The sequence below is a fragment of the Temnothorax curvispinosus genome, unplaced genomic scaffold, assembly GCF_003070985.1.
Source record: "Temnothorax curvispinosus isolate PA1 unplaced genomic scaffold, ASM307098v1 QBEX01001498.1, whole genome shotgun sequence".
Taxonomy (NCBI): Eukaryota; Metazoa; Arthropoda; class Insecta; order Hymenoptera; family Formicidae; genus Temnothorax; species Temnothorax curvispinosus.
Window position 1 is genome coordinate 77349 of NW_020211278.1, and position 20284 is coordinate 97632.

At 42.4% G+C, this 20284-nt stretch overlaps 1 protein-coding gene across 6 annotated transcripts in view; it reads right to left on the reverse strand.

Moving 5' to 3' along the window:
- The window catches only part of LOC112464506 (fibroblast growth factor 18-like), a 131129-nt gene that overhangs the window by 39189 nt on the left and 71656 nt on the right, over window positions 1–20284 (reverse strand). Inside the window, exon 1 of one of the 6 annotated variants that reach the window (XM_025031531.1) lies at window positions 18764–19794. The exons of 4 other annotated variants lie outside the window; for them this stretch is intronic. In XM_025031531.1, coding sequence (XP_024887299.1) covers window positions 18764–18783 — 20 coding nt within the window. In that variant the 5' untranslated portion in view covers window positions 18784–19794. Of the gene's footprint in view, window positions 1–18171; window positions 18256–18763; window positions 19795–20284 lie in introns of those variants that run through there. One more of the 6 variants, XM_025031556.1, reaches the window with a different exon arrangement.

Sequence of the window (20284 nt, forward strand, 5' to 3'; positions counted from 1 at the left end):
GAGGGAAAATACGAAATATCTCAATGTGTTTTGGACTTGACACGATTCTTGATTGTCTGTGTTATATAAGCGCAATATAGATTATGAAATCTATTTATATATCTAATATCTCACAATTACACGCATAATCCTATCATTAATATCATCGTTGCGGGACAAACGAGAATTATAATGCAGCAAACATTTTTTTCCTCAATTTATTAGTGACATGACGCAGTGCGATTGAAACAAAATAAAATGTGAGCAGATTCTTGTCGCAAGTTGTTTGTTTACAGCCAAACATCTCATCCGGTCGTTGATCTCTCAATCGGTAATTCTCTAAGTGCAGGCAGGATACTCAAGTTCCTAACGTAAAATAGATGATGTATATAATATATTACATATTTCGGTGTGAAATGACATAAGTTTTGAAACATCTTTATCTTCGATACTAAATCTGCTCTAGATAAAACTTCTAACACATGTATCAACACAAATCAAATATTATCATTTTTTTTATATTTTTTATATTTTGATATGATGTTCTCGAGAGATTATTTAAAATTCTTATATAAAGTTAAAAAAATTAAGTTCTCCACTATAATGTTTTAACGTAAAGGGAATTGATAATTAAATTTCATAATAGTTAACATATTGCACAAAATAAAGCATGCATATGCACTTAATGATATAGAATAATGAAACAGAATAGATGAGAAACGTTATTCTTCTCGGATTAGAATAGAATTAAAATTAAAAAAAAAAAAAAAGAATCGAGGATATCGAGAGATGCCTTTTAATAGAAACGAAACTCTTGCCAGATATACTGGTGAGGCTTGAAGGGAACGAGCCAGGCCAAGAAGCTTCGAAAGAAAAGCCTCAAGGGAGGTACTCCTTGATATTCGGAATTTAATCGCTCGTATATCCACCATTACCTCTCTATCTTGAACAGCAATTATTGTCAACCGCGTCCTTTGCCTTTCGGTCGGCAGATGAATCTACTTCGACGCTATCGAGCGCACATTATGTGCGTGCACACGTACACGTACCAACGTACCGTCGTGCATACGTGTAGTACGTTATACTGGCACCAAACGTATATAACTCCACTTTATCGCGGCCATTAAGGAGACATTAAGTTTCTCTGCCAAGGGAACCAGCTTGACGCTAAGGACAAAAATGGCTCGGTGATTTCGTTGGGAAATCTGAGTACATGACCGCAAGGTCGACAAAATGTATCAGGACGCGCGATCGCCCGCGAAAGAATGAAGTGCGTCTTGCGCAAATAACCGCCGTCCCTATCATCCGTACGCCTTAATCGAGATTTACACTCGGTACTTAAATATCACCGTTAAAAGGCGCACTGACGGATTTTACAAACTGCCGTCGAGTTTAGTTTTCGATATCGGCGGTAGGACACTCTTTACGATAATGGAACTGCTCGTATACCTTCGGTGCTCTCGAGAAAGTATACGCGGCACGAGAGATTAAGAAAATCGATTTGCGTTCGGAAGACAGCCATTCACATAATTTCGTCCGGACGTGATGTAGCCGTGGATGTGTCTTTTCGAAAATCGGACGACGCGGCAAAGCAAGACGAATAAGAGTAAGGAATCGATGGCGGCATTAACATTCCAAACATAATACCGTCATAAATATTGGCTCGTAAGATGTGCGAGATACGATCGGCGGAAAATACACGGCAATTACAATCATTTTGGACGTCGACTTGTCCGCATGAGATGATTAATACAGTGCAGTATCGATCTAGGTCGTCGCGCTCGTAATTTCACGGATTATCACGGATCGAACATTATCGTAAATACACTACCGGCACTGCAATCGAGACGTTAATTGTGCACGCTAGTATATCCAGCGGAAACTATCTTATAATAGTTACATAACGATCCGGAAAATCATAAATCCGCGAAATGAGACGGTCGTAAAGCTTTCTGTTGATAGAAGAGACTCAACTTAACTCGCTCGATGCTCGTCTAAGATGCTGTTATATCCGCAGCATTTTATAACTTTAAGACTGCAGGTGAGATAAGTACACGGTAATCCGAGTGGTTGATTGATCGGGTTTCATCCAATCGCAACCGTAAACAGAGTGTCACCTTGCAAAGCGCCGCCATTCACGCATCAAATCGCACCTGCGTTCGAGAAGTTCAATTTCTAAATGTACTTAACAGTGAAATTGCTGACTGCACAATCTGTGCAAAGATTATGCAGAGATATAAACGTCGGATGTTTTTGCATATCTTCCAGCTCATCCTTATAAGTAGTTAAATTTATGTCATCATATGTTGTGTGTATGTGTGTTTTTCATACAAAAAAAAACAATCAATTTTCAATAGTCTCTAAATTAAATAATTTATACAAATATTTAGAAGCATTATTTCTACAAGAAAATTTGCAATTCTCTGGCTGTGTCGATTAATTTTAAGAACCTAACAGGAACAATGCACGATCTGAGGGGTTGTTTTGTAGCAAGTAACGAAGTCTCGGTATCTGACCCAGATTAAGGCTATAAACTGCCCAGCCATAACATTGGTACACCCGCTATGTTCCACGATACTGTTATGATAGGTATGCGCTGCCCACACTTCGCTCTTTATCCCGCTGCATTATTAACAATAAGCTGAAGTAGCCACGATATATTTCCTACAAGCGAAAACCATGCTGAGGCATAATAAATCTCACGACAAAACAAGACGTTGCGTCACGGAAGCGCTCCTTTGGTCGTATACCGTTATGTTATTAACATATTTAATCGCCGTCATATATTTCCTAACGTATTTACTGCCCCTTTGTCCGTCCACCCCGATTTGCCAGCTGCAGCTTCTGCTCTGAATAATTCGCGATCTGTCTTACCTATATACGTATGTCGTGGAAGCCTCATGCTTAAAAGTAGAGAACGAAAATGCATAAACACCTCGGCCACGAATCCATGTACAAATTGACGTGCAAATATTAGTCGTGCGCCTTAGCAATTCTTAAACAAGTTCATTACCAGGAAACGATACGTTCCTCGTCTCTTTGTGTACCACATATGCAGTTGCACCGACCTACAAACCCTAAATCACGTTATTAATCAAGACCTCATTTATTTGCAATAGCTCAGTAATGCTAAAATGGATTATACAAATTTAATTAATTCACAATGTACATAAAAAAAAAATCAAAATCGCGATGTAAAAAATGCAATAAAAAATATATCACTATACAAACTAACAATGTCTTGTCATTGAAGGATCTTACATCCTAAAATTTAGCGTTCAGTATTTTAATTGACATGCACACATTCATAAAATTCACGACAGTGTAACGCTTATAATAGATTGCATTGCCGTATCGGTACAATGATTTTCGCCGACGGTGCAACACTATGATTACAGTGCCGATACATAAACCCGAGAACGATGATTCTCTGATTGAATGTGTAATTGCGTTGCGGTCAGCGCAAAATAACAGCCCATTAGGCGTGATCCGGCGCGCGAGCCTCTTTCTCTCGAGTCTAATCGATCGGGCTATTAGGGCCTGCCGAACGGCAAGGGCCGCGAATGGGCCTCGAACAAAACCTCGAATTTGCGAGGCACGTCTGCTACGCGCGAGCTGCTACGAGGGAGATCTCGTTGTAGGTGGTCTCGGTAATGACGTATAGACGACGTATAGGTAGTGTAAAGTCGTTTTAAAGACCCGGTACTCTTACGACGACGCCGACAAACTCAACGGCTTAACTAGCTAACGTCTTCGCGTTTTATTTTCCTCTTCTCCGCCTCGCGCAGTATATTCGTCTATTAACGGGGCGATTAGCCGGCTCCTCTCTCGCTGAACCTGCACCGGCCGGAGCGTGATTATTAACTGTCTCACGAACGTAACTGTACACACGACTCTATATGAGATTACGTTCCACGATGTCAAGATACGTTTTCCGACAAAGGTGAGTCGTTGATCTGAAACTTGTGACTAATCTCGCGACGTCCGAGCATTGAAATAATCTACTCATATGTTCTGTGAGTTATCTAGATATTGATCCAATTGATCCAATAAGTACAGTAAAAAGACAACTAACAAAGAGTAAATTAATATAAAATTCCTCTTAATTCTCACTGTGATTTCAAGCAATTCCTTGAATTGGAATAGTCTCAGAAGATGTAATCATCAATATCGATGCGTCAGACCAAGCTGTTATCTAAAGTATTTCAACTTCAACAATTACTTGTGTTGCAGATATATACCAACTTGAGCAAAATTAAAAAGCTTTATTTTTATAGATAGTTACATTTCATAGGAATGAGAAATCATCCGACGATCGAGTCACGATGATAAGTTAAATCAGCGAAAAAAATACAGATTCTTGACAGCGAAAATAGCAACCATAACATTTACGTTTCTAAGACCGCGCGAACTCGACCGCTTAAGTAGCCGATGTTTTTTTCGTTCTTTTTCTCTCTTCCTGAATAATACGCATCCATTAACACACCGATTAGATGGGAATATTTTCTCAAAGCATGTTTATTAATCTCTTCACCGAATGTAACTATATGCGTCATCACTCTAAATGATTTATCCACACAGTTTGTACGCGCGGCGAGCAAAGGGTAATCTACAAGATTATGTAGCAATCCTTTCGTGTCTTGAAATTAGCACGATACTCTTGAAAAACAGTCATCTGTCGTACATCTATATGCATTCGACAAGTATTTTCTCATCAAATCTTGTCAGAATGTCAATTCCTTCACGCAGAATCGTGTCGCACGTAGGCCACTATGCGTAGTCAATGACGCGCGGTAGATACTTCCACGGGCACTTCGTGGCTAAACATCCAGGCCGCCCGCGTCGTGAAGTGAAGATGTTTGTTTGGTTTTCCCACGAAGAATGCCATGAAGCACTCTCAAAAGAGACGACCGTGCATGTCGAGTGTCCGCGAGTTTCCGAGACCCGGCCGACACTTCGATCGTATCTTCCTTCCCTATAAGCATGCCGTAGACCGACTGTTACGTCGTACTAGGTGCAGGGCGAAGTTGTGCCCGGGCTTCGGGGAAACCGACTTTACGTGCACATTATGTGACGTTTACCATATATTATGATCTATTCACAGAGTGGCTCGTTCATGGAAGTATTGTATAATGGAGAGATATTTCACCACGCGTTATATCCTATCAACCGCCATATATACGTCACCATGAGAATCGAACAACGCCAACATAACATATCCTTGTATAAATTTCATCCTTCGTTTAATGGAAAACAATATAGGTTTAGTTAATTGTAGAACAAATTTGTGCAAAGGAGTTGTTTGCTATAAGAAAATGATTCAACAATCTTCATGATGTCATCTCATACTCGTAAAATATTACCGGATGTGTGCCAGTAGTGGCGTTATCTATTCTGATCATAATATTTGCTGTCGCACGCTATATCGTTGCATTTAAGCGGCGGTTATGCAAAATCAAATGTTTTCTCCGTATCAACTCGTTTCGTAACGCCACAAAATGGAGCAGACAGCAAGACTACGCGCACGATTACCGAGCACTTTATTATTTTAATTCGCTGTTTCATGTCGCCATGTAAAATTAGTCAAGCACGACAACGGGGATAAGATATCCGTTCGAGAAACGGGTGGAAAATTGTGGAAAGAGCCGGGCAATCGAACAGACGTGAGCTCATGAATTTTTCAGGAGTCTCCACGGGGTCGTCGTCACTGAAAGTCGATATCTGCGGCAGAAACACCACTGTTTGGTCTCCGCGGCGTCCCGATCTCTCGGCCTATCTTAAAGGATGTAAAGCCATGATTTCTATACATGTAGATTCAGTCGCGTACCAATTATGCTACATAAAACACTGTACTTAATACTGATTGCCGAAGTAATCCAATAATACATGTAAAATCTGAACAGACTTTCCCGTACAATGCAACTTAAATGTATAAAAAAAAAAACCGAGAAAACGAGAAAAGGCGAAAGGTGACCGATGACTAACAATTAGTCGTTGGTATTTAATGATGTTGATTGAATATGTTTTATCTAATGAGATACACAGTTTCCGATTGATTCTAGCATTTCACATATCGCGTATTGATATTGCGATAAGATATTCACATATATTACGTAATACTCTCATCGTAAAAACTGTCGCAATAAATTTCGTATTTTGCGATTTGCGTTTGTTTTATACAAATACTTCGTGGGAAAATTAGCAATAAAAAGTAAAGGCAACCACCCTGGCTAGTAATAAATTGCTAAAATTGCAACATGGCATTTGCATCTTCTACTCGGTTTGCGTTTACGATTTTCCACTTTATGCTTCTAATTTTAGCGACGCTAAGCCTGCCTACAGGACGTCTTATCTAAAAAGGATCGCTGCGATCTAGGTGCGTCAAATGAGTCAGCGCTCCTCTAGTGTTAATAATTCAATGAAATAATCTATGAAAAGAGTAACCACACCTCCTTTCCGACCAGCTGAGATATGATTCTCGATAATACAAGCGGAAAGAGCGATGACATCGATCATCTTCTAAATATTTAGTCTCGCGATCACTGACCCGTCCCAACGAGCCTTACTCATAGACGTACCATTCTGTCTCAATCACGAGAGCGAGAGATCCTACCCACGACGTCGCGCGCCATACACACGCGACACAGCCTTAGTGCAAGTGACCGACGCAATACGCGCATTCGCGTTCGTCGAGGAAGGACGATAACGCATTCAGGTCGTTATCGCCCTCATATCGTATTACAAGCCGAGACGATTCGCGATATAAGCTCGTGTTCGAGTCACCGCATGCTCCTCACCCTTATTCAGCTGCTTTACTGCTTCCACGTTCGATGCAGTAGCATGCAACGCGTATATGTACCATATCTAAGTCGGTATGCTTATTATCCGTCTGCATGGTAGCCAGCGATAGCGGAATATGGTGAGCGTACTTAGGTGCGAGAAATATCGGAAATATTGAAACATCTATGGCGCTCGACGGTAATATTGTTACTTTATTCGATAAAGTTTGAATCAAATTTGACATTTACAATGAAAATAATGATAATATATTTTATGACAGAATATGCTCTCTTAATCTTCATGCAGTAAAATCTATTTGTCCTGACTCCTGTATCGTAATTGTATAATAAATAATAAGACATAGGAAAATAGTAAGTTTGACAAAATGGGAAAATAATAAATTGAAAGTAAAATATCATTAATAATATCTGCTTTAAACACTTTTTGGGCCAGAGCATAGTCTGCCAGAGAGGATATCGCAAAGATATATTCGGCCTCCTTCTATAATCTATTGAATAGAACTTTTCACAAGCATTCACGGCGACTTCTGTAACGTATGCTTTCGACCTGAAAACGTAGGTTGCTCGCTTTTGAGGTAAACGCGGTATGTAATGCCGACATTTGCATGAACGAATAAAATTGTCCGAGCATAAGATCCGAACGTACCGAGGCGTTTCCCTTCTCTTACGTCGCAACGGCAAAGACTAGCTTCTTCAGCTCCCGGCACCATTCCCCTTGGAAGTTACATGACAGGGTACCGGGTTCGACGTCCGACCGGGAGGGCGAACTGGTGGAAAACGCGGACAAAACAAGACGCACTGGTCTCACGACAAGTCAGCGGAATAAAGTTTGTCGGGTGGCGGTGGTGGCAGTGGCGCCCGAAAACTTGAGAAAACTCGAAGTCTCCCCTGGACCTGATTCGAGGGGGTTAGCGCGATGACGGTACGCGGGGGGGGGGGGGGGGGCCGGGGGGGGGGGGGCAATACCCTAAACTAAAGTCGATGACCGTTGCACTCGGGGAGTTCTGGGGTGGGTTGGGCGCGCACGATCAACTCGTCGAGTTCGATTTGTAAACAAGGCTCTCAATAATGGAAGATTGTTATAACCCGACTAGGCAGTTCCCCCTCGATGTTCCCCCTCGATGAAGAGAAGCAAGGGGACGAGAGAATAATACGTGAGCGAACTTTAATGCCGGACGACACTCCACGAGTAGAGTATAGTCTCTAACTGCAAAATATCGCTCGTCGAAAGAACAGTTGGCTACGCTACCAGGTAGCATGCAAGTAACATCGCTTCGTGCACGGCGTAGACACACGTTCGATCAGGCAAAAAGAAAGTTTGCGGAGAACCAGGTTAAAGAATGAAAGAATTTCAAATAAAGTCAAATAAAAACGCGTTTTACATTTTCAAGAAAGCTATATATGAGATACCCGTTATACTTTCTCTTTTCCTCTAATTCCTCATTAATAATAATTTAATAATACAAATAATAATTTTCAATGATACTAGATTAAACAATTTATATGTAATAGTAGACTACACCATCATGATATAGCTTCAACTTATAAAAATCCGTAATACTTAAGTCAATTTGCTCTCGTCCACTGCTCTTTCAATTACAAAATAGATATACTGTTTAAAAAAAGACGCTCGCAACATTTCGCCGGCGAGAGTGAGGCGATGATAGTTTTACAGCGTTCAACGTCATCGAATTAACCGCTAATCTCAGCTCGTCCTGCCTCTCTATTTCATCCTCGTACCTGTCATCGGCCGTGACGCGCTATCCTAGCCACGGTAGAAAAGTTAATTACCGCCGGGGCAGCCCCTACACCAAGACGCTCATTAGGTAGCTCCAGAGACCCAGTGACGTCAGATCTGGTAACGAGGATATGGGGGCCGACGACTCTCGTGTCGTCTACCCTTATGTCCACGCGCATGGTGGTCGATTAAATCCGGACGATTCGTAGCCCTCACCCCCGTCTTATTCGTGCTACTTGGCCATTCATTGTGATTTACACGCTCATTAACGATACCAACCGAAGTAGAAGGGGCACGAGAAACAGAGGGAGATTTACGCCGTTTTGGAGGGCACACACAGCTGTCCCGAAGTTTATACCGCCCGCTTCAAGGAGGGTTGCGCACAGCCTATCCAAGAACGGACGAATCCTTTTACGAGCACTCTAGCTCGTTATTGCGACGAGCCGAAATGGAATTCAAACTCATCACGAATTGCTCGGCCAGTTAATCGTGGCCGGTTAGTAAAACAACGAAAGAATTTATAGGCGTAGCCATAAATCATCCATGCAAATGTCATCATCAAGATTTACAGCGTTGAGATTATCTTGTTGTAAGCACGCAGTGCCCAACTATCGCGGCGCAAGTATAATGTTAGCACGATGTATTAACGTATAACAAAAATATTGAATTGCTATAAATGGAAATGACTGAAAATAATTCCAAAATACTATTTAGGTTTCTCGCGTCTTACGCGTCGACATGAAATTCTTCTCTACCTCTCGTTCGCCTAACGGATCATCACATCCAAGAAACGGGCTGATTGACTTTTTAATTGGAGCCCCGCGCCCGGCAATTACGATCGTTGACCCTTTTATCCCTAGTTCCCGTGCTTCGCGCGAACGAGCGCGAACAGACGTCCGTCGTGCCAGTTCGGTAATACGCAAACTGGAAATCGCCGTCGTGCAGCCTCACCGCCTGATATCATTTACGTTGATCCGTGACGAACGACGCCCAACATCTCGCTTTCATCCCGCCTTGTCACTAACTATGTTGATTTTAACCGGAGAGATGAGCCCGGCTTGATATGGCCAGCGCCAGAGCAGGTGGACGGGAACAAAGCAACGTAAAAGGCTAAAAAAAAGCTCTCGAGCATGTTGCACAGGTGATTACGCAAAACGTATGACAAGTTATACGGCCGATCGAAAGGGCCGAGTCTGAAATCTCTTAAAAACTTCCTCTCCCTCGAAAAGATGTGGTTTAGCCATAAGAATATTTAAATTCGATCAATACTGATTCACTATCGAGTACTAATACAAATATCACTCGATAATTTCCAAGCCAAACAAAAAATATTACGAGAACTTATATCCTCGATAAAATTTCATTAAGCGTTATCATTTTTCGCAACTTCATAATTTTATTATTATTAAATATCTCCATGATAAAGTAACTAAAGAGATTAACTAAATTAAATTTCAGTTAAAAGGCTTATCTAAAATTAACTGCACAAGATTTTATCCACTCGCTCGATACTCAATTCGCCAAGGCCCTTTAATTATCAATGTAAAGTAACTTCATAATTAGACCTTGCACATAATATAGGATCGATGTAGTGTCAAGATATCGTAAGCATCCCTATTCATCCCTCACGTGCGAGCGATTAAGTTCCCGAGGTCCCCGTACGTGCCTGCGCATCCACGCAGCGCAAAACGAAAGAGTTGATTTATTAGAGCGACGAAATGATCCTCATTACACTGCTCGTCTTCTCGACCGACCGGATTCCTGATTCGAACACCCGTCCGTCTCGTGACTCCGAACCGTTTCGATATCGGTATCGGTCGAATATTCGTGATCCCATTAAAATTATCGTGTAAGCGACGATTTCAAGTAATTGCCGTATACGTTACAAACGTTCTAAAGCAAGCTTATTAGATATGCCGATGCGTGTGTAAACAATTTTTTGTGTCGTAACAAATCATCGTCAACGTTTAATAGAACACTCTATGTAAGAATTTGAATAATTAATAGAAGAACGTTAAAATATTATCTACAATATTCATAACTTATGTACTTTTAATACATTCTGTACGTTAAAATGGAAATTTTTTAGTTTAATAATCGAATTTATTCTCACGATAAAAAGATAGATTACTTAAATTAAATGTTAAAGGCTCACCCATGTCACGAAATCCGTAAAAACCAAACTTGTTACTCGTACATAAATGAGCAATATGAAAAATTTTGCAGAATATAAAAATATATTTTTTACAGTAATAATGTCATCGGAAGAGAAATTAAAAGGTTCAACGGCAAATCAACCTCCAACGAAGAGGCAGAGTTCCTTTGATTAAGCTATAATGTCCTGAGGCACGAGCCGCCGGGCGGTGCCACGTGGAATAATCGATTATGAGTTTTAAGTATTTTTCTGTCACGTATCAAAGAACAATAAGCGGGAACGCGTAGGCAGAGAAGACTCCATTATCTCGCGAGGGTGGCAACGGAATATGCATGCGGGGCCTCTTTTGTGTGCTAGTGCGCGCGCGCGCGCGCGTGTAAATGAATGCGCGCGTGGCGGTCCATACGCTTCTTCCGAATCTTGGATATTTCCCAGGGAGGCGCACATTAAAGGTGCAATAACCCGATCTCGATGCGCAGCCCGCTCGTTCGGTTAACGACCGTCAGCAATGGCTGTCTCCTGGGTCGAATACTTGAATCTTATACGAGCCGAGATATAGTAATAAGAAAAAATAAAAAGTAAAACGCGGAGACGTGCCAGCGTCGCGTGTGCTTTGTACATGGCATATGTCGTATGAGAGGATGATTCTGTCGTCGCAATTATTGCCGTTGAAAAGCCTCATTGAACGTGTGTCGCAATCGAAGGATGTCGAATCTCTTACCCGGCCGCGGCGTATATGGACCGTCGACTGGATTCGGCCGCGGCCATCGATCATTCTTACGACTTTATAGATATTTCGGTCCACGCGATTTACTTCCTCCTTCGATAATGGTGGGCTTTACACTTTGTCACCCGGGTGCAAATTCAATCGCGGTTGAATGCCTCAAATAAATACGTCATGAGCGACCGCGATCGATTTACCAAGTCATTTGGAAAGTGAAAGATGGTAAAATAAAATACAGGTTTATGGGACAGAATAATCAAAAAATTATTCGTGCATATATTAAGCTTATCGATTCTCTAATACGTCACAAAGGTAAGAAATAATTGAAGAGAATGTAACACGTGTGGAGTATTCTGAATAAACGTGAAGGATGGAGAAAGCCACTAAAACTCATATTGTATATTAAACAATATATCCCTATAATATAATTATATTTTCTTAGAAAATAAGACTCAACGTGTTATTGTGGTTTAATTAATTATCGTATATAGCTTTTAATTAGATATTGCACATATACTGGTGATGATAATCATTTATTATCAATTTAATAATATAATTTTTCGTTTACCTTTTAGTCATTAACAGCAAATAGTATAATCATAGATATTCACAGAGCGCGGCTCGTAACGCGGGTATACGGAAGCGGAGTATCTTTACGTATACGAGATATAGACGTATACCGCTCAGGTAGCCAACCGCTCGCGTAATCTAAGAAAAGCAGGAACATTCTCTCTCGCTGCCGAGAAAGAGCGGAGCTCCGTGTCTCTCCTTCCGCGAGAAAACCGTGCTCTTGCTTGGGGCGAACACGCAATTCCGAGGGATTAGGCGTCACCTAACACCCGTTCGACTTATGTCCCGTAACGTACACCGGATGCAGAAATGTCCTGAGCCAGCGCATTGCTTCGGCCCACCACTACCTGGTAGCAATGGTAGCGTTCGGCCGCCTCCGTGCCGTGCCAGACCATGGCGGGGGCGCTCTCGATCTTCGCCTCGAGCTTAGAACTCAATCCGGCCGACGAGGGGCCTGGCGCCGACTGTCACGCACGAAGCACGAACAAATTAACTGCCACGCATGATCGCCTATGTACCGTCTATACGGTTCTTGGAAGCAGCGTGCCTCTTCGCAATCTTCACGCTGGGCGAACGCATTAATAAGCGATCAGAGAAAGATACTTTTGGAACTCTCTTTTGCCAAATAAAGAGAATTCTTAACGTCCATCCATCTTATCCAATAAGATCTAAATTTTCAAATAACATTATTCCTTTTTATGCTTATCTTTTTTAAAGTTCATTATTTGAAAATAATTATGTGAGGAGAATCTTAAAGATTTATTAATAAAATTGGTCTATCAAATACAAATTTATAAAAAGATTGAAGTCGCTAATTAGCGAGGGAAAAAAGAAGTATAATGATTTGTGTTAACGTTCAACGTAAAGATTGCGACAAACATCCCGCGATATAAAGACAGCAAAAATATTTCTGGTCTCGGTGTCTTTTGTATATGATATAAAACGCGGCTTCGCACGGCGTGACTATCCGCGAGTGCTATTTCTTTTAAATATCGATTCCGATGCAAGCCGTAACACGTGTTATCGCAGGTCGTACACGGCGGGCTTATGTACGTGTTCGATTCTCTGTCCAGGCGCCCAAGCAATTCCCCGTGCGAACTGAGAGAGCGAGTACTTACGCGTGTACGGGGAGAGTAAGTACCGGACTTGTGTATACCGCACGCGATACACGCGGCGTTAGATTACATTCATGCCGTGTTTGTCGTGCGGTCGGGCCCGCCAGTTCACGATCGCGGGTGATTTCCACGACGTTAAGCCGCTGTTCGGACCCTCGTCGTTCCAAGGACAGCGATGTTAAAACATCATATCAATTATTTAAAAAATGCATCGGCGTCTGATTAGCTATGGCGTTTTTAAAATTTGTGAAAGTTATGACACACATTGTAAAGAAAAATCTATACAATAATTAATAAACTTTATAGACATCGTATTTCTAATGAGTAAAGGAAATCTTTGTAATGTATTTAAGACGTAGGAGGTCAAGTAAAAATGTAACAAGATATAAATCATGTCATTAAAAAAAAAAAACAGAGAATGCTTTTAAAAATTCTTTTTGAAAACAAAACGATGGCATCAACATTATTAAGTGAAAGCTTAAACCTTGTAAATATATCTACATGTTTATTGCTTCAGAATAGATAAACGAATCGAAGATACTGGGCTATGCACCTGCCATAGGCGCAGAGCAATTCTGCTTGTAAACGAGTGCCTTTACTTAGCACGTTATCGTACCTAGTAATTGACCAAATTACCAATAAGAGGCTGTTGGGAAAATCACGTTCATTCTCTTGGTCGTTAACTACCTTGCTTAGAGACGTCGGACTGTTCGTCCCTCGTTCAAGTACGATAGTATCGATAATGGTAATGGATCTTTCGTTGGAAGTTAACGCAATCGAAATACTTCATGATATTTCAAAATTAGATACTGTTACAATCATAAAATATTCGTTACAAAATATGCATAATGTTAATTATGCATATTTAATTAATCAATTAAATATGCGATTAGCGATTCATTCTTCCATTGCATACCAAAAAAATCCATTTGTAGAGTATACTGATAGTAATAAGGTATTTGCCCAAAAGTTATATCAAGTGCAAGGTCTACAAAATGATAGTCTTACCAAATGATTCGAGATACGCATTTAATGCATACTTGTGTGTTGTTTTAATGATCATTTTTGCTCACAGCATATCTGATTTCAATTAGCAAAATCGCTGATTACCTAGACAAGTATCTTGCTTTTAGGATATCAATGGCAATATACCAAAACAATCGCGAAACTCGGTCATTTTTTTGTTTATTATTCTTTTTATCTGTGCTCAATCAAAGACGCATAAACGAGTTCCGTTCTATGTAAAGGCTCGGACTTGAATGACTTCTACGAATTCATTTTTAGTATCAAACGAATAGAAATCTCAAGAACATTTTATATTTGTGGATATACCCATTTGTTCAATGAAACCTTGTCGCAATATTCGATATCAAACTGTGACACAAGACAGATAATATCATTACCGCGACCTTGTTTTCCCTGATTGGATTGTCTCCGCGTCCATATGTATATCGACACTATTCGGTATATTATTCAGTGCAATCGACATCAATAACAATAACGAACGCGATAATACCACTTTTACGTTCCACCAGTTGCTCTTTTCAACTCATTAATATAATAATTCCATAAATGCATCTTTCTACAAGTCAAAATTTAAATCAAAATTATTTTTAAATATATTTCTACTCTTAATATTCTCTCCAAATACTTTTCTGTTTATTACAAGCGGCAATATTCACATAACAAATTCATTAATAAAAGTTAACAACAATTTACATAATTATCGTAAAATTGTATTCAACTATGTTCCCTCTACAAAATAATATCTTGAAGCCTGTAATGTTTACGTTTATGTAAAAGAAACTACATTTGCACGTATGTTAGCGCAATTTTGTGCGTGATACTTGAGTTCGTAAGTGTACTTTAAAAGTGCTTTACGTGGAAAAACGGTACGAGCAGATCTAAAATGCTCGCGTCACGCATTCCTTTAATGAGACCTGAGCGTGAACCAAAGTGCATTATGTGCATCCACCGGCCCCATAACCGCTAAAATCTTTCTTATGTTCGCTTATTATTCATGTTAGCACATGCGTCGCCGGGGATTTACAATGTTTGCACATCGTGGCGTAGATCGTGCTTCGTTACCCAGCGTCATGCTCCATTCGATGGACATCAATTGGTTACTGCACGAGAAAGAATTCGCAAGAATTCTTTCTCGTAAGATGTAAATGTTAATCTTTGATCGGGCGATAACCATCGTTACATCATTTCGTTCCTAAAAGGCATAAAACATCTAATTTTAACAGTGCATCACTAGTGCAACTGGGTCTAATTGATAATAAAATATTGAAGTCGTCGTTGCGAGAAAATCGGAAATTAAAGTCCAAGAGAAACTCAGTGAAGAAATCTAACTATATCCTGGTCAATCGTCGCTACTCATCTGTTCAAAACTCATCTCTGTCTGCCCGATAGAGCAAGGTGCGCGCACAAAAGTCGCCTACTGACCATTACAGGAAAATACGATAAAACCCAATGAATCGTGAAAGGTCCAAGAACCACACACTTGTGACCGTACGGCGCAACGAATGCTGTCACCTCATACCGAGAGGCGGGAGATAATTCCCTACAATTTAGACTGACTCCCATACAACGCAAATGAATGACCCGCGTTACGCCAGCCTGCACGCGCGCGCTCCGTTACCCGCGAACGAAATATTGAAAACGTGCCGGTGATTATAGGGATCGGCAACCGCGGCAGAATAAATCGAACTGTAGATAATAGCTCTGTGCGCAAGATCTATACGATCTCGCGAAACAAAGAAGAACGCTCGCGACGCACAATTGAAAGTCAATTCATCATTGATAGGGAATAGCTTTAATTGATTACCAACAACCGAATACGAGGTATAGCGATAGAAGAAGAGAAGAGAAGAAGAAAAGAAGAAGAGAAGAAGAGAAGAAGAGAGCGGAAAATAAAGGTCAGAAAGAAGAGGACGTGGAAGCACAGAGTGCCGTTGCCTCACGTGGGGCTCATCCGAAAAGTATTTTAATTGCGCGTTTTCCTTATCTGAAATATGCTCCGTTATCGCGCATTTGCCGACTGATTTTCTCGCTGACAGCTCGTCTTCTGATAATAATCATCGAAGCGGAAATTCCACGGATTGAGTGTTTATCCGCTCAAAAGCGGAACGGCCGTCGATCTTCTATGTATATTGTGAGCGGGCTCGATCTAAAGAACGAAACGATCCATCGCGACAGTGTGTCGCCAACGAAATCGAAACCTATTCGCGCAGATCTCCGATAAGTCGTGGTGTCCCACTTGACGATTCGAAAGTCCAGTTGATATTTTTCAATCCGTTCGTTTAAACGAGTTCACACGTGAGATGACTTAGATTAACATCTCAAAAATGTTTAGTACTTAAGATAAAAGTGTCGAGGATTAAATCGTTGAGGAATTAGCGGAGGCTAGCGCGAGTACTGTTTAAATGGGATATCATCTTAATTAACGTACTAATTCGCACTTAAATACGTAAGTACTTGCAAATCTTTGCGAAGACGACCGGCTATGCGAAAAAATCGTTAACGTAATAAAATTCGATATATAGATGTAATAAAATTTAATTATTACTAATTATGTACAAAGAATAAAATTAGAATAAATAAGTTGAAGAGAAGTACGGAATATTCAATTCAACGTAGGTATATATAAAGTCGCAAACACCTGACATCGCGTGAATTTCTCCACCTAGCACGAGTAACCGTTGGCTTGAAAAGGGTATAGCTTTTCGTTAATCGACTGCAAAGCGTGTCAAGACCCTTCGGTTACGCTCATCTGCAGGGATCGCCGGATCCAATGTGGCAAAGGGTTGCGCGCGTCGTGCTCGGTTGAGTACCGCTGTTCGGGACCGTTATGTACCAGCAGCAGCACAAATAAATTAAAAGTGATACTCTTCAATATGGAACCCAAGTTTTCCGTCTTTAAACGTTTCATTATAAATTAAAATTGTTAAAATGCAATATCATTCAAATGTATCGAAATGCAAATATATAATTTATAACGCAAATTGCGATCACAAAATATCGATCACTTTTGCGATGTGAATAGGGGAGAGAAGGACCCGAAGGAGATAAGTCTGTCTTCGCCCTTAAACTATCCCAATAGCACACGTCGCGTTCATAATGGATACCGTTATACAAGCGCCGTCATACTCGCGAGGTACGACTTGTCTCTCGCCGTATTTGATCATAACTGCATTTTAAAACCGACGCGCTTTTTTAGGCCAAAGCCCGTTTGTCGTTTTACTACCTGGTGTCGCTTCGAGGAAACGTGTCTCAAACTGGGTTTCTTGGGGGACAAATCCTACTTCACAAACGATTTCAAGCAAGATCCTTTTGTGTGCTTTATGTTAAGTCTTGCAATCAACACATTTCTTGGTCAAATAAAATCTATTTTAATGCAGATTTCTACTATATATTGTTGTTATTATCGCAAAGAGTTCAATGGATGGACGATCTCAAACAAACCCGTGGTATATATCGTGATTACAACTACAACTTGATCGAGAAATTGACGGTCCTAAGGCCATTGCACGTAACAAAGTTTTAGTCGTAATCGTAAGGCCATAAGAAAATAGACCAATCACACTCAATTATTTTTCGAGCGCGAGAAGAATAATCGACTGTGATTGGTTAATTTTCTTACGGCCTTACGATCATGGCTAAATCTTTGTTACGTGCAATGGCCTTTAAGTTACGCTGGTCACGCGCACATTGACTGACGATAAACTTCCCCCCTCTCCCCCACGAACTTTAAAGAGCAGAGGAGCGTTCATTTGTTAAACAAATGTTTAGACATAAGAAATTTATATATGCTTGTTCATAATACCCTTCATATTGAATGCTAAATACATCATTCATGTATAACGCAAGTCATTTTGAAGTAAAATCCATCATACTACATAACATCATTGTTTTTTTTTAAATTATTGAATTGTACATATTTAAATTTTGTTTCATAAGCGACCGAGCCGCTCTCAGCTCACGCCTCATCGTTTGCCCGTCGCCAAGGTGCGCGCGATCATTCACGGACAAATCCAAAGTTATTTTCCAAATGCGTCGCAACGAGATCTCGCGGGCTGGAAACTTACATTTGTTTCCGCGTTAGACGACGTGGATTGACGAGATCGTGAAGGAACCGCGTGATCCGAAGCGGACGTCATCCCAGTATTCGTGTACGAGTACCTTTGTCAGCTCGGAGCCAGGATCATTCACCACCGTCGTCGTCGTCGCGTATATGCACTCGCGACCACTTACTACCACCAAATAACAACAATAATAAACACCGCACGCAGCACCAATTCACGCAGGGCACTATACTCACGGAGGAAATCTCCTTTTTGCAAGCGCGGGAAATATATTCGTCGCAAAAGCGGAGCACACGATTCGCGAGAATCGCGACGTGCAGGGGTGGAGAGGAGAGAACAACGTACGGGTACCGAGCAATGCTCAAGTGTCGGTGTAACGTGGCGGAGATGCTGAGATCGTCCTTCCACCCAATCCCCTCGGAATCATCTTAACTCGATCGACTCGCGCGCGACTCGATCGAAATACACGAGGCCGGCAGCCTCCTCGCGGGATAAATCCGTGGACGGTGATCCGACAGACGTACGATCGTAACGCGTGAACCCTTTCGCGTTTTCCTTTTCCCCCTGTTTCCCTTTATTTAAAAAAGACACTCACGTGTTAAGAGTGAGACGCATCCAGGCGCGTTTGCGTCAGCAGCGTCGACGCATTGCGTCGGGCTGGCCTCCGGGAGCTGCTTTTAAAATCGTCGCATCTAACGACGCCGCTGTTCCTTTATCACTTTGCCTCCCCCCCACGTGGCGCAAAACACCCCCTGCTATCCCTTCCGACCGATCGAGACCGATCGGCAGCACTTGATCGTTCACACAAAGTCGTTTCACACTATATCCATTTCGTTTGCGAAAACGTGCGAAGTAGAAGGCAACGAGAGAAAACTCCGAAAACTCGTGTGCTCCAAAACGAAATACTCCGAAACTAGGCAGTCATCGCCACATCGCACTGTTGGATACGCGACACTGCTCGCCGTGCATAGGTGCTAATCAATCAGCGTGATCGCGACACGTTTCACGAGACCACGACCCCGTATCCCCAAATAATAACTTCCGGTCGATCATGCGCGGCTCACTCAGTTCGCCGACGTGATTTCCACCCCCGAGTGAAGAGCGACGCGCGATCGTATCCTCAAGACCGGCGACGGGCGACAGTTGTAGCAACGTGGTAGCGCCGGTGGCGGTACGTCTCCGCTTCGCCAGAAGCGCTTTGGAAGCGTGCCAATATTCTATCGTCACTCGAGGAGTCAGCGGCACGGCGAACGGGCACTTGGCGGGGGTAAAACGTAACGTACGCCGCCGTGCTCCGCGATGCTCCGGTAAACACACACGCGGGAACGCGCGCCCCTCTTAGACGCGCGCGGCGAGCGATCAACCCTCCGAGGCGATCGCGTTCTCTTCCGCGCGAGAGAGCAAGGGGGAAGAAGCCGGCGAGACCGCGAACACCAAGGTACGGGCGGCCGCGTGGCCGACGACGACGGAGGTGCAACACCCAGGTCGCTGCTCCGCAGCGACGGCGGTACGTCAACGGCGACGACGACGGTGCGACGACACGACCGTAGCACGCGTAGCGCGACAGTATACGACGACGGTGCCGCTGCCGCTGCCGTGTGTATCCCAACGGCTCGAAGGCGCGCAAGTCAGCCCCACTAGTGTTCGCTCGTTGCTTACCTGGCCGCTTCCCTGCCGCTACCGCTCGACTAGAGCGTACCCCCACCCCTCTCTTGCCACCCCTCCACTCGTATCGTACACGAGGCTGCCCCTCCATCGGCGTGCTCGCTTCCCTATCCCTCCTCCTATCCCTCTCGCGGCGTGTTCTCCACAAACGAACGCCCCCGCTTGCCGCGCAACCCTACTTCTGCCTCACGTACCGTACTCTCTTTTATAGTGAAATGATATAGAAACGCGTCGCGCTGCTGCGCCCAGCCGCGAGAAAAAGGTTGCGGCCGATTTCATGCGGCGAAACACGTGGCCGGCAACCCTTGTGTGCCCTGCCGTTTGTAGCTCTAGCGTTGCGGAATGAAACCACCTGTCCTAACTCGCACACGTCTTCGAACGATCCTGTCGGTGTAAGAATTCTAGAAAGAGTTTTTGTTAATCTAACTGAAGATAAAAACATCTTCTGTTA